This window comes from Vipera ursinii (assembly GCF_947247035.1).
Source record: "Vipera ursinii genome assembly, chromosome: 1".
NCBI classification, from domain to species: domain Eukaryota; kingdom Metazoa; phylum Chordata; class Lepidosauria; order Squamata; family Viperidae; genus Vipera; species Vipera ursinii.
In genome coordinates, this window is record NC_139512.1 from 333808607 (window position 1) to 333833955 (window position 25349).

Sequence of the window (25349 nt, forward strand, 5' to 3'; positions counted from 1 at the left end):
TATAATGCTGTAGTTTTCTAACATGTATAATAATTGCCCTCATATATCATTATCTAGACTGTTACAGGTGTGTATGAAACTAGCAATCAATAAATTGATGATAGTTGCATATTATACTCCTGTAAATATTAATAATAAAAGAACTAGAATTGAAACATTCTAAATTACTGCCATGTTGGGGGGGGGAACTCTTAGGTAGTGTCAATGGTGGGTAGAAAAAAGAGAATAGAAGGAATAGACTTTCTCAGATTCAAGAATGTATGACAATGATGATGAGCATTTACTTAGGAAAGGGAATGTTCATTTCAAAAACATGATTAAAATATTGTTGTATTTGTGCATATGAGTGGGAAAGGAATTAGTAAAAAAGCATGATTTATTTCATGGTTTATGATGAAAGAGTGAGAAAATCAATGAAGGATAAAAGGGTTTGAAAGAGAAAATAGAAGCTGTTTGGAACAGAATAAGAAGAATTATGCTATAGAGAATCAGAGAAATGCCTGGCATTACACTAATGGGAAGTATAAAAAAGACTGGTGGAATGATGACGTGAAACACAATGCAGAAGAGAAAAATCTTGCATGTAAGTGTTGCAATATTGTAAAGAAACAATGGTTGCTTAGAATATAGTCAAAGAACAACTGAAATTGAAAGAGGCAGAAAAACACGGAATCATTTTAATGGAAATGAATAAATGTTTTTGGAGTGGTTAAAAAGGGCTAGACAAGGTCACCCAGCAGAGTGAATGGAATTACAAACAAAAGCATTGAAATTATTTTAGACAAAAAGTGAAGGAATGCTAGAAGGATAATGTTACATACTGACATTCTCCCAGCCGCAGAAGAACAAGGAAACTCCTCGCGGCCGCACTTGACAGTTGACAGCTGTCAAAAGGCCGCCGGAACCAAACTCACATGCGCGCCAGCAGCCGCTGACACTGACAGCTGTCAGAAGGCCATGCAGGTGCATTACCCAACAGACTGACAGCCACGAGCTGTCAGAATGCCGGCCGAAGATGCACGCGCTACTCAGCTGGTGCGCCAGCCAGCTGACGGAGTCCCCCCCGGCCTAGCTGCACATGCGCCATCACCAGGGAGCTGTCAAAGCTGCCAGCTGGCCATTGGACGCGAGTCTCGCGGCGGGAGAATACGAGTTCCTGATTTGTTGACGTTTACAGTTTACTATATAAAGGCATGTTTTTCCACTTGTCAGCTCGTCCGGAGCTGAAGCGAATAAATCGTTAAACCCAAGCCGGCCATCAATTCCTGATCCTTGTCCGAGATAGTTCACTGGCGACGAAGGTGGGATCCCGGTACAATAGAGCTGGTCACTGAGCTAAGTCACGGCCAGAAGGAGCTCCGTCCCAGCCGCTCAAGTCACTGCTGAAGTCACAGGCTGAGGGTAGGACACCCTTCTACTCGCTCGTACGGTACTGCGGACTCACTACTATGGCCAATCTCGGACACATCAGAGAGTTCGATGTCCGACATCCTGAAGGATGGGAGTCGCACTGGGGCCAGGTCAAGGGGTACCTCGTCGTGAACAAAATCACGGAAGATCGCCACAAGGCCGCAGCACTCCTCTGCCTCAGTGGACCGGCCGTCTACGACATCGCAGTGGGACTTTGCAGCCCAGACCCGGTCGCCACTATACCCTACGCGGAGCTGACAGACCACCTCAGTAAGCACTTCATGCCTAGGCGGTCAGAACTGTACTGGCGGCTCCAATTCACCCACCGACGACAGCAACCGGGTGAGGCATCCACCGCGTTCATCGCAGGGGTCCGTCATGCCGCTCACAGGTGCCAGTTCCCGGACCTGGAAAACCGCATTAGGGACCAGATCATCACCGGCCTCCTGAACAATCGGCTCCAGCGAAAACTAGTGGCGAAGCCCACGATGGACCTCGCAGAACTCACCCTAGAGATCATGGCATACGAAGATAGCCACCGCAAAGACCCTCCAGCGTTCAGCGACAACCCCAGTGGCTCGGTCCATCAAGCCTGGGAGGCAGACCATGAACCCCCAGCGGTCGACTCCGGGGTAGATGAAATTATTTCCCGATTCAACCGAATGGCCGCGGGCCGCGAAGGGAACTGCAAACCAACCAGGCCTGGGGGCGCCAACCAGAAAACCATCCCTGCAAGCACTAAGGCCAGGTGCACCAGCTGCAGTGGGGGCCACGCAAAAGCAACTTGCAGGTTCAGAAATGCAAAGTGCCATGGTTGTGGGAAGACAGGCCACATCCGCTCTGCGTGCCGCAGCGAAAACCAGGAGAACCTCCACGAACTTGAGGAAATCCCGTCAGGTAGGACCAAATCTCCCCGCCCTCCCCAGAAACCCGTACTGTCCATCCTCTCCAAACCCAAAACCTCAGCCACCCATCTCATACGAGCCAAGGTTAAGGTCTGGGTCAAAATCCAAGGGGTTCCATGCGAGATGGAAGTTGACTCGGGGTCCTCCGTCTCTATTCTGTCATGGGACACTCTCCAAAAGATCAGTTCTAGGTGCAAGTGCCGCATTCCCCTACAACCTTCCAAAATCCTATTAGTAGATTTCCAGGGTGCTCCCATAGCTTTAAAGGACAAGCCAATCTAAAAATAGAATTCAAAAAATTCCAAGGAAACCTCCTAGCCCAAATAACGAAGGAACCTAGGACCAGCCTCATCGGCCTGGACTGGTTCGAAGCTTTAGACATTCGCCTAGAAGGGACCAACCGCGTCCAGTCCATGACCCTGGAAGGTGTCTGCAAAATTTTTGCGGACGTTTTTGATGGAACGTTAGGCAGATACACAGGTCCCCCCATTGATCTGAAGCTCAAACCTGAGGTCGGGCCCATTAGAATCAAAGCCAGAAGGGTCCCTTTCGCGCTAAAACAAAAAATTGATAGAGAATTAGATCGTTTAGTCACCCTAGGGGTCCTAGAACCCACCGACAGCGGGACTTGGGAGACCCCCATAGTCACACCGGTCAAGCCAAATGGTGACGTGAGGATCTGCGCGGATTATAAAGCCACCCTCAACCGCGCATTGAACCCTCACGCTTACCCAGTCCCCGCTGTCAGGGACGTCCTGTCAGAAATTGGTTCAGGCTCCATTTTTGCGAAACTCGATCTAGCGCATGCATTCCTGCAGCTCCCTGTCAGCAGAGACACAGCTGACACCCAAACCATAGTCACCCACCGAGGGTCTTTCAGAGTAACCCGCCTCCAATTTGGAATCTCCGTGGCTCCTGGCATCTTCCAGGAGGTTATGGAAAGAACATTGAAGGGATTCCCTGGGGTCTGCCCCTACTTTGATGACGTCCTCATCGCAGGGGATTCCGAAAATGTATTAGCAGCCAGGCTGCACGAAGTTCTAACTAGATTCCGCAGAGCAGGACTAAAACTAAAACGAGAAAAATGTTCCATCGGAGTCCCCTCCACTGAGTTCTTGGGCTACAGGATAGACTCCAAAGGGATCCACCCCACAAATTCTAAAATCCTAGCAATCAAGGCGGCCCCTACCCCTAAAAACAAGTCAGAGCTCCAGGCATTCCTGGGGCTCTTAAATTTCTATCATGCCTTCCTACCAGGGAAGGCAACGATAGCTGAACCCCTCCATAGACTACTAGACAAAGGGGCAGCGTGGCAGTGGACATCAGTCCACGATGACAGTTTCAAAAAACTTAAACAGTTGCTGTCAAGCAACACCACCATTTCTCATTACAAGGAGGAAAAACCCCTATCCATAACATGCGACGCATCCCCCTACGGGATCGGAGCAGTCCTAAGCCACCTCTTAAGCGACGGGACACAGGCACCCATCGCATATTATTCTAGGACTCTCTCTAAGGCTGAGCGCAACTACGCCCAGATCGACAAGGAGGCACTGGCCATCATAGCGGGAATAAAAAAAATCCATGATTATCTCTACGGCAGGCCCTTTACCATATTCACTGATCACAAGCCCCTACTTGGATTATTCACTTGGGACCGTCAAACTCCCCAAATTTTATCCCCTCGAATGCTGTGGTGAACAACTTTCCTCTCGGCATACTCCTACCAATTAATCCAGGCAAAGAAATGTGCCACGCGGACGGCCTCAGCAGGCTTCCCCTGCCCCAAGTGGACCCTGACCCCACACCAGCGGGTCACATCTTGGCCATTCAAGAGCTCTCAGAGTGCCCCTTGACAGCGAAAGAGATCGCTGACGCCATCGGCAGAGACCTGACTCTCAGCAGAATCCTAGCTTGGGTATCCTCAGGCTGGCAGTCCGTTAGCCCTGGCCCCAACTTCCAGCCATATTTTGCAAAGCGATACGAGCTGACCTCGCACTTAGGCTGTTTACTCTGGGGCTGCAGGGTGATAGTGCCACCGGGTCACAGACCCAAAGTCCTTCAAACCTTGCACGACGGATACCCAGGCATCATAAAAATGAAAGCCCTGGCACGCAGCTACGTTTGGTGGCCATCAATCGATAGGGATATCGAAGCACACGTAGCCGGCTGTTACCTATGCCAGCAGTCCAGACCAGTGCTGCCCCAAGCCTCAATTCACAGATGGGAAACAACCCGAAACCCCTGGTCCCGTATACATATTGATTTCGCTGGCCCCTTCCAGGGACAAGTCTTCCTCATCATAGTGGATAGTTTCTCAAAGTGGTTGGAGGTTCTCCCGGTTTCTAGCACAACAACGGCTGCCACCATTCAGGCTCTAAGGGGATTTTGCACAACACACGGCCTCCCCGACGTAATAATTTCTGACAATGGGCCTCATTTTACTTCCCGTGAATTTCAGATCTTCACAATGAACAACTATATTAGGCACGCCACGTTGGCCCCCTTCCACCCTTCGTCCAATGGTCTTGCAGAGGTCATGGTGAGGACCACCAAAGACGCCCTCCGAAGAATCGTCACGGGGGACTGGCACTGCCGTTTAGCCCGATTTCTCCTAGCTCACCATTCAACACCCTGCTCCACCACCGGAAAATCCCCTGCCGAACTCCGCTGGGGCCGCAGACTGGTGACAAGGCTCGACAGACTGCACCCTGACAGACCAGCAGCCGAAGAAGCCAACAAACCCCCATCCAGGACATTCACACAGGGACAAAATGTCTGGGACCAGGACTATGGGGGAAGGGATAAATGGACCCAGGGAGTTATCCTGGAGCAAATGGGGCCCCTTTCCTACACCATAAACGTCGGCAGAGGACTCACCCTCCGCAGGCACACAGATCAGCTCCGTCCCAGGTCACCTCCCAACCTTCCCGCGAGACCAGTACCCGAAGATACTGGACCAGTACCCGAAGATACTGTCCCCTCCGGGACCAATTATCCTGATGAACCGCAAACACCCCCGGACTCGCAAAACCCACCCCCGTCTTCCCCAGGGGACAATTCCATGGTAGGAGAAGGCCCCCTCCTCCGCCACTCTAACAGGACCAGACGGCCTCCCGCCTACCTCGCGGACTTCGATTGGGCCGGAAGCACATTGACGAACAACAGTTATGGTTAAACTTATTTTTTAGGTTCAATCCAAGGGGGGGGAAAGGGGTGTTACATTATCTGAACTATCTGACATTCTCCCGGCCGCAGAAGAACAAGGAAACTCCTCGCGGCCGCACTTGACAGTTGACAGCTGTCAAAAGGCCGCCGGAACCAAACTCGCATGCGCGCCAGCAGCCGCTGACACTGACAGCTGTCAGAAGGCCGCGCAGGCGCATTACCCAACAGACTGACAGCCGCGAGCTGTCAGAATGCCGGCCGAGGATGCACGCGCTACTCAGCTGGTGCGCCAGCCAGCTGACGGAGTCCCCTCCGGCCTAGCTGTGCATGCGCCATCATCAGGGAGCTGTCAAAGCTGCCAGCTGGCCATTGGACGTGGGTCTCGCAGCGGGAGAATACGAGTTCCTGATTTGTTGTTGACATTTACAGTTTACTATATAAAGGCATGTTTTTCCGCTTGTCAGCTCGTCCGGAGCTGAAGCGAATAAATCGTTAAACCCAAGCCGGCCGTCTCTTCCTGATCCTTGTCCGAGATAGTTCAGATAATTTTAAGAAGTTTATTTTTCCAGGAATGATAGCGATACTGTATGTTAAAGAAAGCACAGAAACAATGTGAAAAATATTATTGTATAAGAATAAATGATTAAACACGAATGCTGTAAGAAAGTTGAAAAGGAAGCAAGCACGGAGAAATGTTATCATATGAGTTTGATTCATTTTTGGAATGACTTTGTGATTTCCTTAAGATGTGTGCGAAGGCTGCAGTTGGTCCTAACAATTAGAAGAATATATTACTGTTCTACATAAAGAGAAAGGTAAAAAGAGAAAATGCAAAAACTGGAGGGCAGAAAGTGTTAAGAACGATAGAAGATGATAGATAGATAGATAGATAGATAGATAGATAGATAGATAGATAGATAGATAGATAGATAATAGATAGATAGATAGATAGATAGATAGATAGATAGATAGATAGATAGATAGATAGATAGATAACCTTTATTATTTTTTACTGTGGGCACAATGACACACATTAAAATGAAATGTAGTTGCTTGCTCTCAAAGTGTACACATACATAACACATGTTGTTGGAGAAGATGTTTGGCAGAATTCTGACTGAAAGAATATAAGAGGTGACAATGAACAAAATGGATGTAGTGGTTAAAACATCGGGCTAAAATCAGGGAGATCATAAGTTCTAGTTCTGCCTTAGGCACAAAGCCAGCTGTGGAGACCTTAGACCAGTCCCTCTCTCTCAGCCTTAGGAAGTAGGCAATGGGAAACCACTCCCAAAAAACCTTGCCAAAAAATCCTGCAGGATTTGTGAACAACATTGACTCAAAAGCACTCAATTTCCCCCAAAAAAGCAGGTTTATGTTTGGTAAGGAGCGTAGACCTGATCATTTATTTATTTAAAAGATTTGTATAGCCACCCATTTTAAACCAAACTCTGAATGGCTTATAATTAAGAATAAAAACCCCAATAAAAGAAATTTTGCTGTTCATCAGACCACTAAAAGATGTATGGGTATGAGAATAAAGTTCATGACATCTTCAGCTAGAAGTGTTCTCTGAGCTTCTTCTTAAGTTCAGCGTAGGAGACTGTCTCCAGCGGCGTTGGCACGAACAGGTTTTCAGCCAGATCGAATGTTGCTGGGCCGCACACAGAGTAGCGTGGTGGCCTTCAGTCCATCTTCTGCAACCTGGTTCGCCCGGAGGTAGTTTTCAACCTGGGACAGGTAAGATGGCCATTCTTCTGGTCGCTTAATGTCGAACTCTCACAGCCTTCCGACCTTGGGCATTCTTCTGGTCTTTTTGGCTGGTTCCTGCATCTTCTGATCCTGCTTCTCCGATGCCCAGGGACTGATCCACTGAGCGCGTGGTTGCTAGCGTGTCTGGCTAGCCAACCGTAGGGGGGGAAAATACCTTTCCCACCAGGCATGCACTGCCCTCTCCCCTAGTGACTTTCAGCTCCTTCACAGAAGCAGGATCTCACCTTCATCGCCAGTGTTGTGTAGTGAGTTCGTTGTGCAGGAATGAAGACGAAGCGAGTGAGTTCAGCAATGGTCATGTTTATTTGCTTGCAGGATCTGAACTGAGAAACTAAGCTGCAGCCTGCAGCAATTTATAGCCTGGCCCCTAGGTGGCAGCCAATAGGTTTAAAGCAACCCATTGCCGCCTAGGGGCAGCCAATAGCAGCACCGGAGACGGAATGTCTGAGTTGCTGGGAACCATTAGCTAGCTCCAGCTTACCAGGTGGTGTTACACTTAAGCCCAATACATAACAATTAGTATGCAGGACTTTTAAGGGCATCAAAAAACAGCAGAGCTTGGTAGAAGTAACCCAGAATAAAGTGGCTCCTTTATTCTGTCTTTATTCTACCTAATAATAGGACCAACTTTCTATGCAATGTCAAGTTTAATTAACATTTTTGGGCTTAGCAGTTAGATTACTCAATACAAATAGAAAATAGAGAAGAAATTTCATATTAACTGCTTTCCTACAACCAAATTTGTGAGAGATCACAGATTTTGCTTAGATAATGCTTCCTTTAAAATAAACCAAATTTAACAAGTTAGCCAAATATGCAGATGAAAATTTATGAAGTGGCAAAGAACTTATTTTAAAAAATAAATGAAATAACAGTGAATTGTTGTTAATGATTTGATCTACCCTTGGGATCCAATTGGCTTGACATTTATTAGAGGCCCCTTGGCTTAACTAACTTGTGGGATCAGATCTAAGCCAAACATGTTGCACAAATAGCTGTCCTCTGAATTTATATAACAATCAGCAGAAGTATATTTAACTAAAAGAAATCAGACCAAACAATGGATTGTGACATGGCTAGATATTTAATAATAACTACTTAAGGTGTTTATATATAACTATACTTGGAGTCATATGTTATTTGGTAATTTCCTAAAAGTGTCCCAATACAGTAAAAAAAACCTTCCTTCCTTCCTTCCTTCCTTCCTTCCTTCCTTCCTTCCTTCCTTCCTTAAATTTTAAGCATTAAGTTTAAACTTTATTCTCTGTCACTTAGGATAGTTATAACATGAACATAAAGTAAATTAAAATAGCATTAATCCTAATAAAAATTAAATGAAATCCATTCTAATGTACAGTATTTGCAAAGCTATTTCTGAACATGAATATGTTGGCGTAGTTAATGAAAATAAATATGAAATGTTAATTTCATATCAATGATGTGTGAAACTGTTCTATGGTCACAACTACAGAATAGTTCTTGAGAATAGCTGGGCAGGATTCAACCCACCAGTTTTGGATTACAACTGTAATATAGATTAGAATATCTATGTACAAAGGTACACAAAAGTGTGGTGACCCATGGTCTGTTGACCTTTTCTGTAGCATTTTGAATTTCAAACAAATTTCAGTGCTGATAAGACTCAGTATTTTTGTGTCTCAAAGGTTACTCAAATGTTGATGCTAATACTGCTTAAGGCTGCGCTCATTTTTACAGCTGCTTTTCTAAGAACTATTTCAAACAATGGGTAGGCCCACCCCGGCTGCTGCAAAAATAATCTACTGGAAAGCACTATTATTGTTCAAATATTTTCTGTTATGATTGACAGTGGGTTCTCCTTCTCTAACTACTTTTGAAGTGCCTCTGTTTGTAGCTTTTATTTCTGTTTTTTACAAGTTATTGCTTCTAAAGCAAAGGATATATGCCCCATTTCTTGTAGCATTACAAACAGTGTTGAAGGATGGCCACCTAAATCCTAAAGGAAATCAGGAAATGGATTTAGATCTGATGAACATTGTTAGGGGCTGATGCAAAGCTTCATAATTCTATCTATTTTGCTTAGGACAGATATGAAAATGTTCTACAAAAAACAGCTGAGACTATCAAAATATGGTCTGCCTCCCAGTTCTGCTAACATGTATCTTTGGGGGGGGGGAAGGGCAGGGACAAAAGGAATGGGTGCTAGGAAACAATTTCATTCATTCTTCTCAATTTAATTTATTGAGATTTTATTTATTGAGATTTTTTTTTTTGAGATTTTTTTTTGTTGTGTTTCACACTGCATTTAATCAAGGATTATTTAAACACTGCTGTACTTTGGAGGAAGCAGAATTGCATCCGATTTCTTTGTGGACAATCCAAAATATATTGAATGATTCCAATGGAAATATTCATAAAAGGAGCAGTGAGAGTCATGAAAGTACAGATTTTATTATGTTGGATTCTCCTGTAACAACATACATAATTATTTAAGGACAGGATAGTCCCTGTGCTGTCAAGGATGTATCTTATTTTGATACAAAATGGATTTTCACGTTCAAATGATGTCACACTTTTTTCTATAGCTATGGAGAGTTGGTTTCCATTATTACACTTGCTTCTAAACAAATAGTGAAAATCACCTTGCCTTGGGGTGGTTAAAGCATTAAGCTACAAACCAGGAGGCTAAAAGTTCTAGTCCCACCTTAGACACAAAACCAGCCAGTTACTTTTTCTCAGCCCTAAGAAGGAGGGCAATGGCAATCCTTGGCAAGAAAACTGCAAGGGCTTCTTGTCCAGGCAGCTTCCAAAAATTAGAGAGAAGAGAGAAAAAATAGTGCCACTGGTACCAGCCTGGTACCAGGCCATGGTCCATTGGGAACTGGGCCATGCAAGTGACAGGCGAGCGAGCAAGCAGAAGCAGCACACACAAAAAAAACCATCCCCTCTCCCAGACCACCATTGCCACTCCCACCAGTCCACAGAGCAGGAAAGATTGGGGACTGCTGGTCTTTAGGGAAGAGATTTAGGAAAAACGCTGCTGCTATCAAAGGAGTAATCTGCCTGACTCCACTCCAATTGGTTACTCTGTCCCGAATCCCAGGCACTACTCTCCATAGTCATTTGGGGTAGTTTTGCAAGTTTGTCAGTAGAATGATGAAAAGCTTGGTGGCTTTTTTAATGTTCATTAATGGAATAATAAATGGAGAGTACAACTTTTTTACAAGTTCATCAATGGAAAAACAGAACAATGAACAGATGTTTAAAGTTTAAAGGTTGTTTTGTTTTTGTTTTTTATTTTATTTATTTTAATTCCATTTATATCCCGCCCTTCTCCGAAGACTCAGGGCGGCTTACAAGCTTAGCAGTAGCCTTCATTCTATGTATATGCCTGCTTGTTAGGGCTTTCACACACACACCCCAGCGGCATTATTACAAAGTCAGCTTAATTGCCCCCAACAATCTGGGTCCTCATTTTACCTACCTCGGAAGGATGGAAGGCTGAGTCAACCTTGAGCCTGGTGGGTAAGGTTTTTTTTTAGTATATGTAGATGTTTTGCTAAGATTTTCTTGCAATTTGTAAATACAATTTGGACAAAAAAGATAGGTTTTGATTGATTGATTGATTGATTGATTGATTGATTGCAGTAAAATTGATCAGAGTGCTACCACTTTCCCCTTCTACTCCAAGTGACAGGAAAAATGGTACAATTGTTTCCTTCTTTCCTCCCTTGTCCCAAAGGGGCAAAGAACAAGGAAATCTACAGCCAGAGCCTTTAGTAAACACACTGTGGTCAGAACTTCAGATACATAATCAGTCCGAAGAACATCCATATGCTCAGTTCCAGGAAGGCTTTTTGCTCAAGAATGCCTTGCGTGGAGACTGTCCAGAGTTAATTCTTGGAAGTACCCTCCCAAAATGCTGCTGCTATCTTGTGAAATTTGGCCTCAAGATAGGGAAGGGTAGAGAGCACTCATAAATGAAAGAATTAAACTTGTCAGGAACATAGAAGGAAGCTGAGGATTCCTCAGCTATATAGCTTAGTAACAACAGCTACTTCCTATTCTATGCTTTCTTGTCTAGAGATGGGGAAGAAATGAATTTAACCAACTAAGCCAAATGAATAAGAGCTGATGGCTATGATTTCTCTACTCCTAGTAAGGAGACTCTGGATTAGTCCGTCCTTTCCCCAGCCTGTTGGTGGCCAAACTGGATAAGAACTCTGGAGGCACAATCCCAGTATAGCTGGAGATTGGCCAAGGATAATTCAAATGTTTTATATTTGTAACTCACTTTTGATCAAGGAATCTCCTGTTTCTTAATACAGAGATAAGTTTTATTTCAGTGTACAATGTCAACAGCCTTCTTTGATTTCCTTTATTTGGGATCACGTATACTAGTTTGTAAGCTGTTTACTGGGACAGGTGACTCCTACTTTGGATAAAGGCTTCTTGAAACTTGAGCTATCTCATATGAGTTCTTTGTCCAGCTGGGATAATTTCCACAGCATGTACTGTATCTATTCTGAGGGTCAAACCACATGATTCTAATCAATCCCAACTGACCCTATGAATCACTTTGGAACAGTCTTGAAATGCATATCATGTTTCTTGGATTTTGTTCATCTGGTTTTCCCTTTCAGAATGGCCGTAATACCACCAGGTCCTACATTTTTTTGGTCAGAGAGGCCAATTTACTAAATGGCATTGAGAAACACATAAGCTAAATATCAAAGAACATTCCCGTTTTCTGATGCAATTCTTCACTGAAATGCTACCTTTGAATACAGAGTCACTGTGGCTAGTTTCTGCTAATGGCCACATAGTCACCTTTTTTCAAAGTTGATGTTCTTAGATCTCCTCCTTTCAGCCTGTAAGGTTAATGCGGTGGAAAAGATCTCTGCAGCCTTGAAACTAGGTATGCAGTGCTGAGATAAATGGACCAAACCATCTAGGCCAGCTTTTTGCAACTTCAGTTGTCTGAGATTGTATGTTACACCCATCAGTTCCAGCTGGTATGTCTATGAGGATTGAGAAGAATGCTAATATAGTCTAGCTATTACTATAAAAGAGTTCTTCTTTCAATTCTACATATTTCAATAGCAAGTCTAAATAAACCCACTGTGATAACTTAGCTGGTGATTCATGCTCATGTTTCTCCTCTTAGGAAAATGGGGCCTTCTATTCTAGGCACATTGCAATTTCATCCTCCGCCCTGGAAGAAGTATTTTTAGGGAGGTGGGTAGGCGGATGTTTTCATATTTAATTTCATTTACCATCCTCAAGGGAGAAATCATAGTGGGGTGGGAGAGAGGGAAAAAGCAAACACAAAAATAACAATTTGGCATCACAATAATCTCTCATAGGAGGGGGAAAGTTCCTGTCTTGATTCTGATTGCAATCAGATGTTGCAAAAAAGCCACCTTTGGCAGTAACACCAAGGTGGAGAACATTTTACCCTCATCCTCTCATTACTCCATTAAGGAAAAAAAACGAAGCTGTTAATCTGAGTGGTAGATTAGGATGGGAAGTGAATTAACACCAAACCTCCATCCAGTGCCACTCTGACCGAAAATCCTGAACAGCTGCTTCCTGGACCTTGAATGCACAGAGAACAGCTTGCCAAATTAGCTAGCTGCTTCATATGCTTTGCTTGGGGAAAATCTTTAGGCAGTCATACTACATGCTTTGTTGTTTTATTTCTTTCCCTACTACAACCTCACAATTGGCTGTTTACATAACTGCCCAGCATTAAAACATGTATGATTAGAAAACAAACAAGAAAATAGACAACTGTGGCCATCTCAATGGACTCCCCTAGGGCAGGGGTAGGCAACCTCAGCTCTTTTATGACTCATGGACTTCAACTCCCAGAATTCCTGAGTCAGCTGACTCAGGAATTCTGGGAGTTGAAGTCCATGAGTCATAAAAGAGCCGAAGTTGCCTACCCCTGCCCTAGGGCCATGCTTACAACATAGGATTCCCAGCCCGCTACATGATTATCAAGAAAGTGGTGGGACTCTCACTTTCAGAGAAGAAATACAAGGTAGAAGTAGAAGATAGCAAATCTTTCTCCCTCTTTAAACATAAGTCCATCTAAGTCAGCAGGCCTTTCTAGGTCACTTTCTCCACAGCAAGAGCAACCAGATGATTTTTTTAAGAAGGCACATGTATTGAATTAGAGTCGGTCCTAGTGTTAGGCAGAGTGTGGAGACTGCCTGAGATAGCAAATGATAAAGAACAGACAATAATTGGAAGGTATCAGAAAAAAGAACGGTGTATACCTTAATCTGTCCTGCCATTTTCAGATTTTATATAACAAAATTGCCAGAACTGAAATAAGGTTTGGTTGCCAGCCTGGCTATAGAAGATGGTGCCAGCTTGTCTTTCAGCTCAGCACTGTCCCTCAAAAATACCAAGAGTTTTCATGGATAAGGCAAATCAATGCAATGATATCTCAAATGAAGTTTCACAATAGAGCAGGGGTGTCAAACTGCCGGCCCACAGGCCGTGTCCAGCCCAGCTCCGGCAATGAAAAAAAAGTCGCAATATGTCACGACACGTCACATGACATGGCGAGTTTGACACCTGTGCAATAGAGAATAATAATTAAAGGAAGAAATAAGTTGGTTGTATAATGTGGAAGAATGCAGGAAGGCAAGCGGTGGGTTTCCATAAGAGAAAGGAAACACCTGAGACCAATCCTTCAAACGAAAAGGGAGCCCAAGAAACCTGGCCACAACATGGCCATCCAATAATGCTTAGCTGGCCTGCAAAGATGGGAGAGAAAATAAGCAACTACCTTGGTCGCAGTCCTACCTGAGCAATTCATTGCCAACCCGTAGAGGAAATGACACCTAGAGATATTTATCACCTTCATTTCTGTTACATCGGCTAAGAGTTGCTGTAGTCAAAACAGCCTGAATTAATCTGCCCTGCCTGGCATCCTCCAACCTGGTTGGGAATACTATGAGCTGTAACCCCAACACAGCAGGTGACAGGCTGGACCTGACATGAATGAAAATCAAGAACCTTGAAGCAAAAGCAGAGATGAAGGGAACAGTGTTGTGAACAGATGGTTTATCTGGGCCAGAAAATGGTGTCTTTAGCTAGTATGAAATAGGACTGAGATACATTGCACTCTGTGGTGCACATCAATTCAGTTTTGTCCAAGAAATCTGATGGCATAGCATATTGCATGGACCTAGTATTTTCATTTGTGAACCATGACATATGGTTTCACATGACTTATTCAGTAAACAAACCACAATTTAGCATGGAAGAATTTTTTCATAGATGGTTGCTTCTCTATATCCTCATGATCTGTTGGCTGTTATCTCTCTGATCCTGTTTATTAATTTTATTCACATAACTGGGCAGCTTCTGGGGTGGCAGAAGATCCATGGCTCATATTGGCAGGAAGGACACTGTTGGGGAGATCAGCAGCCCACTGTAGTGTGTTAAAATATCAAACTTGTCATTGTCAGATTTAATATCAAATGTCAGCTACTGTGCTGCAATCATCCATGAATCTTGCTAGTGCATTGGCCTCAGCACATGCCTATAGATGCCAAGTCTTGATCTAAGGGTCTGCTTTGGCATAGAGCTTGGCCAGCAACACTCTTTCCCTTCACACTATGCTGATGACTGTTCTTGATATGGTAGGGTTGAGGCAAACTATTCTAAGATGAAGGAGGAAGCTTATAATAATGTGCACAATATGTGCTCTGAATTCTGCTTGGGCTTTACTGTGATGTGCTTGTCAAAATATTGACTGTTAATGCTCCAATGCCACAGTGGCAACAACAGATGTCTCTATGTCCTTAACAGTATTTTGGAATAAGATTTCAGGAAAGGGGAAATAAAAGAAACTGCAAGTTGGTTCTTCCAATGGGTCATCATGCAATATTTAGATTCCCAGAGGTTTTGGTGCTAGGGCCCATATTCTTAGCAGAAATGTATAAATTTGACTTATATCAGTGCTTATCATCGTAACTGTGGATGGGGTTGCACTAACCCAGACAGATGCAGTGCACAACTTGGGAGTCCTCTTGGACTCACAACTCCTGCTCAAAGAGCAGCTGGCAGTCTTGGCTAGGAGAGCCTTTGCGCAACCTCAGGTGCCCCAGTTGCCCCCCTTACCTGGACCTTGAGGCCCTGTGCATGGTCACTCATGCCCTAGTCATCTCTCAGCTGGATTACTGCAATGAGCCCTACATAGGACTACTCCTGTAGACTATTCAGAAGCTGTAGCTGGTGCAGAATGTAGCAGTGTGCACAGTCCTGGGAGTGCCTAGGACTGCATATATAACACATGAGCTGCATTGTTTACAGGTTTTCTTCCACATTCAATTCAAGCTGTTGGTTCTTACCTTTAAAATCCTACATGGCATGGGTCCAGGGTATCTGAGAAGCCATCTCTCCCCAATGGGACTAGCTCATCCCACTCATTCCAATGGAAGAGGCCTGCTATGGATCCAGTCTGCTAAGAAACTCCAGCAGGTGGGTGCAAAGAGAAGAGCCTTTTCCACTGTGGTTCCATCCCTGTGGAGCACTCTACGACCAGCAGTGATAACTGCTCCCATTCTTTTGGCTTCTGGAAGGGTATTAAAACTGGCCTGGAGCTCCAGGGGGGTTGCTCACCTCTGGAGGTAGCTGACAGGATAAGATCTCAACCCCCTCCTATGATATCTTGGTTCTGGTTTCAGTATAGCTTTAAAATCAGAATTGGTGTAGTTTTAATGTTTTAATATTTTAATTATATTTTTAATAACTTGTAAACCACCCAGATTCACCTTATAGGGGAGAGGGGCAGCAAAAAATAATAATAATAACCCAGTTTTTACACAATTTATTTGAATCAGCAACCATTTCTCCAATTTCCTACGCTAAACCAAGTGGAACTTAAATGTCCTCTTATTAGCCAATACCAATCTGTTTGCTAGACGGGAGGGAGAAGACAAATTACTCCTGCTCCGCAAAAAGTTTTGGAACTTTTTGTACAGGCAGATGCTCCAATATAGGTCTGATTCTTACCTGCTAGGATAAAAAATCCCACAAAGATCAGGAACACCAGCAAGTAGAGACCAACCACAGCATATCTGAGAGCAGTCAAGGATCCTAGATGGCCACAGGGTCCTGAAGCTTTCTTCTTGCTGCCTGAACCTGTCAGACAAAAATGATGGTAATGGATGTGATAAGTTTACTATTTTGTAATATTCATTGTGAACACAACTGGCATCCTGACAACTTCTTGGACCATAACATTTTGGCAAGATGAGGACCACAAAACTGCATAATTCCAGTTTTTATATGATGTATGGAAAGTTTTGCTCATTCTGCAGTACATCCACCTGAGTAGCCAACTCTCCAATGATAAAAGGTCCTTCCCGTTGGCTGCTACTGATCCTTTTCATCAGAACTTGCCAAAAACTGAAGTTCTACCTCCAAGCCCTGATTCTCCTGTGGGACTGCCATGGATTCAGGAATGGTACTGTTGTGGCGGTTCGGGAATCAGAGAGACTCAGACTTCAGGCGTGCAAAGACTTTATTAGGAGGAAGCGTGGTCCAGAACTGGGGAACAAAGGTTACCTGCCTTATTTTATACCTGACCAGGTGAATGCCTGGCCAATAGGTTTAAACTCAGGTTTCCCGCTGGCTGGGCAGCCAATCCCTTTAAATCCGGCTTTCCCACCGAACACTGTTCCTGCACAGAGCTGTTCAGCTCCGCGCCTCCTTATTCAGCTGTCACATGTGTATGCTATGCCAGCATACACTACAGGTACAGACTCAGATGGGGCACAGGTCAATGCTAGTTTGACAACATGTTTATTACAAAGATGAATGTACAAAACAAATGTTTTCTAAAAGAACTATGATTTCACATGAAGGGGGCAGAGACTCTTAACAGAACTTTCTGAGATGCTTCCCTTGACAGACAAATTCAATTTTGGCAAGGCAAGGTCCAATGTAACCAGATCCTCTGCCATATAAAATTATGTAGAGCAGTGTTTCTCAACCTTGGCTACTTTAAGATGTGTTGACTTCAACTCCCAGAATTCCAGCATGCTGGCTAGGGAATTCTGGGAGGTGAAGTCCAGACATCTTAAAGCCTGCTGGTTAGGGAATTCTGGGAGTTGAATCCATGCACCTTAAAGCAATGCTGGCTGGATAATTCTGGGAGTTGAAGTCCAATCCTCTTAAAGCTGCCAAGGTTGAGAAACACTGATATAGATCATTATCTGAATTGAGTCTAGAAGCCTATTGGTAACTTGTGTATGAGTTCAAGAGAGCTGTTACCCTGCAGTAACAGAACTGATCCATTGTGGGATCCATCTCACCAGTTGTAATTTTTCCAAAGGCTGTTCCCTGTTGTGGACATTACAGTAACCCAGTCAAATCGTGAGTAAAGCATGATTTACAAATGCCAGAGGATTCCAGTACAGGTGGCATCATAACTTTTGTTCCGGCCAAAGATAAGCAAAGACCATGTTGACCACACACTCTCCCTGTTGCTTAACCCCAGGAAGAGTAGTGCAGGAGCTTCTTCAAGGGAAGCATGATCCTGTCCAGAATAACTATCAGGACCAGTATATAGCAGTCCAGTCTTGCAGCAAACGTGTGCTTATTTTGCCCTATTAAGATACCAGTCCAAGCTTTTCACAGTATCTTTGGTTTGCCCCAGATTGATAATGTATAACTGACTGCATCTCATCCCAAAACAGCAGATGACCTCCAGCTTTATATGGATGTTAAATAGTATGGGGGAAAGCACTGAGCCCTAAAGTACCTCTCACTAGAGTAACCAAGGTCTCATGTATTGTTCCTGTCTATAATTACAAGCTAAAACCACTTTGGTAGGAGAGGAAATATTGCAAAACATTGCAAATCCCAGCCCTAGAAGCTGAATCAACAAGATGCATGGTTAAAGGTACTGAAAGCTGCTGAGATGTTTGAGGCAGTGTCCCAATGACCAACCAAGGCTGTTTCCATCCCATAAACTGATCTGAATCCCGAATAGCAGGGTCCCAGAGAATCTGTTTCCACTGGGACTCTGGTTTCTAACAGATTGTGTGAGAATACAGAATCCAATTTCTCACACATTCCCTATATAGCCAAGAAACTTTGGTTCATTGAGAACAAGATAGTACTTTTCCAAATTAATGGTCAAACCAGATACAATTGGCTTCTCAAAGCATACCAGTTTACCAAGATTTCTGTACCTAGTTCTCTCTCCACTTTCAGTTAATCTGCTTAAGAAAGATATTGTGCAAATCCTGCTTTTTTGGTTATAAGCAGTTGTCAAAGACTTGCCACTGGTCATCTAGAATTGGTTATAGCAGTTCTGAGGTGGGGCAGATGTTTCTTCTAGGTCAAATTGCTGTCATTAAAGTAGTTGAGGTAGGCTTTACAAAACTTTTCTTGGCCTGAGAGAATATAATCTATCAAACTCCAGAAGATTGCAAAGCCCCATCAAATCCAAATAGCATCCACATAAAATAGAATAGTCCCTGTGGGACAATGAAGGCATTATTTTTCCTTGAAGTTATTTCCAAAGGGATCTGCCAATAGCCCTACATTTGATTCAGGGTTGGCATGTACCCATCTCTCCTAGTTATCCAGTGAGTGAGTCATCAGTTCTTGGCACTGCGTAAATTGATTCAACTTCAGAACCTCACAAAATGTTGCCTCCCTACTAGTCTTGGTCACAAGTACAATGGGCAAACATAATTTACTCTGGGGTGGTCCAGGCATGCTTCGACCAAACCTTCTTATCCAAAGTTATCCAAATAGGATATCTGGATAGGAAAATCTGGATAGAGATGTTCTAAACTGTAGCAGGGATATTCATGCTCCAGGTTTGTCTTCCTTTGTGCCAGTCTGTTTCCCTTGGCCCATTTGCTTACATATTTGCAAACTAGGTTTTTGTTCTTCCTGTGCCCAACTCTATATGTGACCTTTGAAATTTACACTCTTGACTCTGGAGGAGGAAGAATACTTGCTCTCCCATTTCATGATTTTTCCTATTGTATGATTTTTGTTGTGTTTCTATCAAACCCCTAACAACAGTACATAACCAACCACAGTGTGACATGTTGCACTAGTCTTTTGAGCAAAAGCATGGGATTCACTATAGGCATACTGTCTCCTCATAACTGATAAGGATTGCCAATGCCAAGCCTTTTGAATTTTACTGGGGCAGAAGCAGGCCAATAATCCCGATTCCCACACACTTACAGTAGAAGACATTTTGCCGGCCGCAAACTCTTCTTTTATCTTAGCATGATTTCTCACCTTTGAGAGCTGTATGCAATAAAATTTCATTTTGATGTATGCCGCTTGGTGTACATTCAGTGACAATAAACCTACTTTGCAAATATATAAGCAAATGCGCCAAGGGAAACAGACTGGCACAAAGGAAGACAAACCTGGTGGAGCGTGTATAACCCTGCTACAGTTTAGAACATCTCTATCCAGATTTTCCTATCCAGATATCCTATTTGGATAACTTTAGATAAGAAGGTTTGGTCTAAGCATGCCTGGACCACCCCAGAGTAAATTATGTTTGCCCATTGTACTTGTGAACAAGATTAGTAGGGAGGCAACATTTTGCGTGGTTCTGAAGTTGAATCAGCTTATGCAGTGCCAAGAACTGATGATTCACTCACTGGATAACTAGGAGAGATGGGTACATGTCAACCCTGAGACTAATGTAGGGCTATTGGCAGATCCCTTTTATCTGCTTTTATCTGCTTTTGACTATTAAGTGCTGAAGAACTGAACTGAACTGAACTAAAGAACTGAGAACTGAAGAAGCTTCTTGAATGAGAAGCAAAACATCTTCAAGCAAAAACAAAAAAAAATCCAGTAGCCTCTTGAAAAAGCACCTTTGGGACAACCATGACCTGGATGATGAAGAATCTCCATAGACATCATGTACTCAGGTTACTTATTCCTGGTGGTTCTGTCTCAGGATTGTCATGAAAGTACGTCATTTGCTGAAATAGATTTCACATCCAGAGAATTAATATAGAATAGGGAAAAGAAGAAGTAAGAAACTACTTTGATATGAGGAAATTCCAGAAATTCTCTCCATCTAGGATCTATGTTTTTTGTCTCTTTCTGTTGGGGAAGTACAGCTGTGTTCCACCAAAAAAAGGTGAGATTTGGTAGGTGATTCTCAGCAACTCATAAGCACAGCAACAAGAAGAATGGATAGAACATTAGGATCTAGACTTTAGAGCCAAGAAAGGAAAAAATTGCTCACAAAGTAATATTTAATAAGAACGTTTGCAAAACATACTTTTTAAAAAAATGTATCTGGCATGACAATTTTTTTTACAAACTGATTGCCAATAGCAAGAATCTAACACAGAAGTCCTGAGCCAAGGCTGGCCATAGAATGCTGCAAAGAAGCAACACTTACCGTAGTTTCCAGCGTATAAGACGACTTTTTAACCCATGAAAATCTTCTCAAAAGTCAGGGGTCGTCTTATACGCCGGGTGCTGAAACTTTAGGGACAGGGTTGGCTGGAAAACCTGGAGCGGATCTCCCATTTAGTCTGCGCAGGGAAAGCAGGACCAATTGGAGAAGATCAAATCTGATGTTTTTTTAATTTTTATTTGGTGTGTGTTGGAAGAGGGGTAGTCTTATACGGCGAGTATAGCCCAAACCCTATAATTTAACAGGAAATGTAGGGGGTCGTCTTATATGCCCAGTCGTCTTATACGCCGGAAAATATGGTACTATCAAAATGGGAAGAAAATAAACAACAGAAATATTTAAGGAAGGACTGGATTTATAAGTTTACTGAGGTATCCAAATCCACAAACAATTTGTTAACGTATCTGGTAAAGAAAACATTTTTAATGCAGATGTTCTAAGCAATTTTTCACATTATAGCACAGGAAAAAACCCAGCAGTAGACACCCCATTACAGTCCACTGACCCTGATTTTAAAAAAAGGCCAGTGAAAATTCAACTAACCATCCAAACAATTCATTCCAAATTGCTCCTATACAACAAGTGTTTTGTCTATTAGTTATTGGTATTATTGATTGATTACAGGTAGTCCTTGACCTAAAACCATTTGTTTAGCAACCATTTGAAGTTACAACAGCACTGAAAAAAAAGTGACCTACAACCATCCCAGCGTATCTCCATGGTCACATGATCAAAATGCAGGAGCTTGGCAACTGCCATGTATTTACAATGGCTGCAATGTCCTAGGGTTGTGAGACTGCCATTTGGCACCTTCCCAGCCAGCTTCTGACAAGCAAAAGAAATGGGGGAAGCCACTTAACGACTGCAGTGATCGCTTAACAACAGTGCCAAAAAAGTTCATAAAATCAGGCATGATTCATTTAACAACCCTCTTGCTTAGCAATGGAAAATCTGGGTCAAGGTCTACCTATGAATATGCCTGCAGTCTTATACTGTTATTATAGTATTCTGGATTGCCAACATATTGGAATTCTTGCCAACCTTTAAGATGTTTCTTAGAGCCCTGGTAGTGCAGTGGTTAGAATGCAGTATTGCAGACTAACTCACTTCTCACATTGTCAGGAGTTTGATTCCTTCAATCATAACCGGCTCAAGATTGACTCAGCTTTTCATCCTTCCAAGTTCAGTGAAATGAGGACCCCAATTGTTGGGCGCAATATGCTGACTCTGTAAAACTGCTTAGGGAGGGCTGTGAAGCAGTATATTAATCTAAGTGCTATGGCTATTGCTATATTTCTGTAATGCAGACAACAGAAGCAACAACTCCTGACATAAATAACTTTTGTTATTTATCAATGGAAAAGACACAGCAGAGACAATGAAGAAGGATTGTTAAAAAAAAAGCTCTGAGGGTGTATTTTGTTTCTTTATAGAAAGAAAAGGCTATGAAACAATAAAATTGAAGTGTTTGCAGGGAAAAGAGAAAAAGAAGACAGAAGACAGCTAGCCTTGTTGTTGTTGTTGTTGTTAGTTGCGAAGTCGTGTCCGACCCATCGCGACCCTATGGACAATGTTCCTCCAGGCCTTCCTGTCCTCTACCATCTTCTGGAGTCCATTTAAGCTCACGCCTACTGCTTCAGTGACTCCATCCAGCCACCTCATTCTCCGTCGTCCCCTTCTTCTATTGCCCTCTATCTTTCCCAGCATTAGGCTCTTCTCCAGTCAGTCCTTCCTTCTCATTAGGTGGCCAAAGTATTTGAGTTTTAGCTTCAGGATCTGGCCTTCTAAAGAGCAGTCAGGGTTGATCTCCTCTAGGACTGACCGGTTTGATCGCCTTGCAGTCCAAGGGACTCGCAGGAGTCTTCTCCAGCACCAGAGTTCAAAGGCTTCAATTCTTTGGCACTCAGCCTTTCTTATGGTCCAGCTTTCACTGCCATACATTGCAACTGGGAAGACCATAGCCTTGACTATACGCAGTTTTGTTGACAGCAGCTAGCCTTAGGGCAGTGTTTTTCGAATGGCAACTTTAAGATTTGTGTATTTTAACTCTCAGACTTCCCCAATCAGTATTCTTTAGGAGAATCTGAATATGCTTAATTGTGATATGGATGGCTGGACAGTATCTACCAAGACACTTGAAAAATTTTCTGAGAAATTAAATAGTTGCTGAAAATGGATGCCTGTTGAGGTTTAATGGAGGCAAACAAGACAGCTGTTTGAAAAGCTTTGCCATATAAAGTCCCTTGCAATTCAGTTTTGAAGTTCTGGAAACCATAATTCAGGAACATTTGTGACCATACTTAGTACGGATGAAAGTATTTCACAGTTTTATAAGGACAAAGAAAACAAAGAGAGTTTTTTGCAGCATATGAGCTAAATTTAAAAGGCTATCTCAGCACTGTGAATTTGGTAAAGGGCTAAGTGATGCATTGAGACATCAGCTTGTCTCTGGAATGTTGAAGCTTTCAAAAACATCATAAAAATTAAGCTTTTAGACAGCATTTGAAAGTGCTATCTCTGTGGAAATCGCTGCTAGAGACACCATAGGGCAGCAGTTGGTAATAAAAGCAAATAGGAATAAGTTTTCCATAGTATACAAACAGAGTAAAATGTCAAAATGAAAAGGGCTACCGTGTGGCAGAGATTCACAGACACGGGTTCAATATTGATTTAAAAGAGAAATCTACAGAAAATGAAATAAGAGATCTCTGTAGAATATTTTCAAATATGGGACGTATTTTATCAATGGCTGGAAAAATGGGGTAGAAATTAGGAATTTAATGTGTATTACCAAGTAAGACAAATGGACCCAGTCAACACGTTGTTTACCAAGCAAGTATGAATTGTAAATATAGAAAACTAATAAAATATTACTTTAAAAAAAGAAAGAAAATGTAATAAGAGAAAAAGCCAAGTATTTGCTAAAGACAGAGCTAAGCTACTACTTTAAAAGTTCTGCAGTGGCATGTGCCATTGATAAAGAACTTGATAATGAAAGTGAAACAAGGATAGATAACCTGCAAAAAGAATTTAATTACGGCAGCAAGACTTTTAGTTGGGCAATACTGGAAGAAGGAAGAACTGCCGACTATAGAAGAATGGACTTTAAAAGTTTCCAACCTGGCGGAAATGGCAAAGATTTCAGCATACTTGAAACACCATTCGCAACAGAGATATATTGTGGAGTGGAAAAAATGGATTGATTACATCCAGAATAAATATGGGACTAAAAAGTTTCACTTAGCATTTGAATAAGTATCGATGTGATATTTATATTGCTTGTAGTTATTTTATAAGAGTTAAAGTGCGACAGATTTAATAGTTATTGTTGTTTGCATATGGTAGATTATGATTGTTTTTATTGTTATACCTTGTATTTAGCTCTGGGAAGTCGGGGAGGGGGAGGGGGAAGGGAGGGAGATGTTGGGTAGGGTTGGGGAGAGGGGAGGGGGTTGGGAGGGGTTTTGTTTTGTTAAAAATGTATTGTAAAATTTTTCAATAAAAAAAAAGAATCAAATGAGAGCAAGCTCATACCTTTACCATGTATGAATGGCAAAACCATATCAATCCAATTGGACACTGGTTCTGCTGTATAAGTTATACCGCATCATAAATCTGAGTAATGTTTCAGAAATGCTAAACTAAAGCAAACAGAAATGCAACTTGCAACTTAAACTAAAGCAACTTATAGCAATAGCGCTTAAACTTACATACTGCTTCGTAGTGCTTTACAGCCCTCTCTAAGTGGTTTACAGTCAGCATAATGCCCCTAACAATCTGGGTCCTCATTTTACTGACCTTGGGAAGATGGAAGGCTGAGTCAATCTTGAACCGGTAAGAATCGAACCCCTGGCAGTCAGCAGAAGTAGCCTGCACTACTGGATTCTAACCACTGCGCCACCATGGCTCCTATGCTGGAAAAAAAGATTATTATTATCTAAGTCAGGGGTCTTCAAACTTGGCCCTTTTATGACTTGTGGACTTCAACTCCCAGAATTCCTCAGCCAGGCATGCTGGCTGAGGAATTCTGGGCATTGAAGACCCCTGATCTAAGTGATACCTGCAACTGTAACTTATGATAACCATACATCATATGCAAAAAAAAAATAGAAACAGAAGTGGATTGAAGGAAGCTAGGACAATTATTTTAAAAGTTGATTGAAGCCAGCAGCAATGCACCTGTGCTATAAAATAAAATTATCCAGGGCTGAGATTACCTTAAAGTTACTTTTAACCCACTATTATAGAGCCAAGGACAGTTTTGCTAACCTCACTGGAGGAAAGCATTCCAATAAAATAGATCTAGCGCAGACTTACTTAAAGCATTATGGAGTGCTATACGCATAGACCTCGACTTACAACAGTTCATTTAGTGGCCATTCAAAGATACAATGGCACTGAAAAAAGTGGCTTATGACCTTTTTCACATTTATGACCATTGCAGCATCCCCATGGTCACATGATCAAAATTTGGATACTTGGCAGGTGGCTCATATTTGTGAGGGTTGCAGTGTCCCGGGGTCATGTGATCAGCTTTTGTGACCTTCTGACAAGCAAAGTCAATGGGGAAGGCAGATTCACTTAACAACCATGTTACTAACTTAACAAATACAATAACTCCACAACTATGGCAAGAAAAGTCGTAAATTCACTTAACACATGCTTCTCTT

General features: G+C 42.8%; 1 protein-coding gene across 1 annotated transcript in view; it reads right to left on the minus strand.

Annotated features, from left to right (window-relative positions):
- The window catches only part of SCARA5 (scavenger receptor class A member 5), a 123139-nt gene that overhangs the window by 74954 nt on the left and 22836 nt on the right, over nucleotides 1–25349 (minus strand). The window contains exon 3 of the mRNA XM_083360715.1: nucleotides 16272–16400. Coding sequence (XP_083216841.1) covers nucleotides 16272–16400 — 129 coding nt within the window. The remainder of the gene's footprint in view (nucleotides 1–16271; nucleotides 16401–25349) is intronic.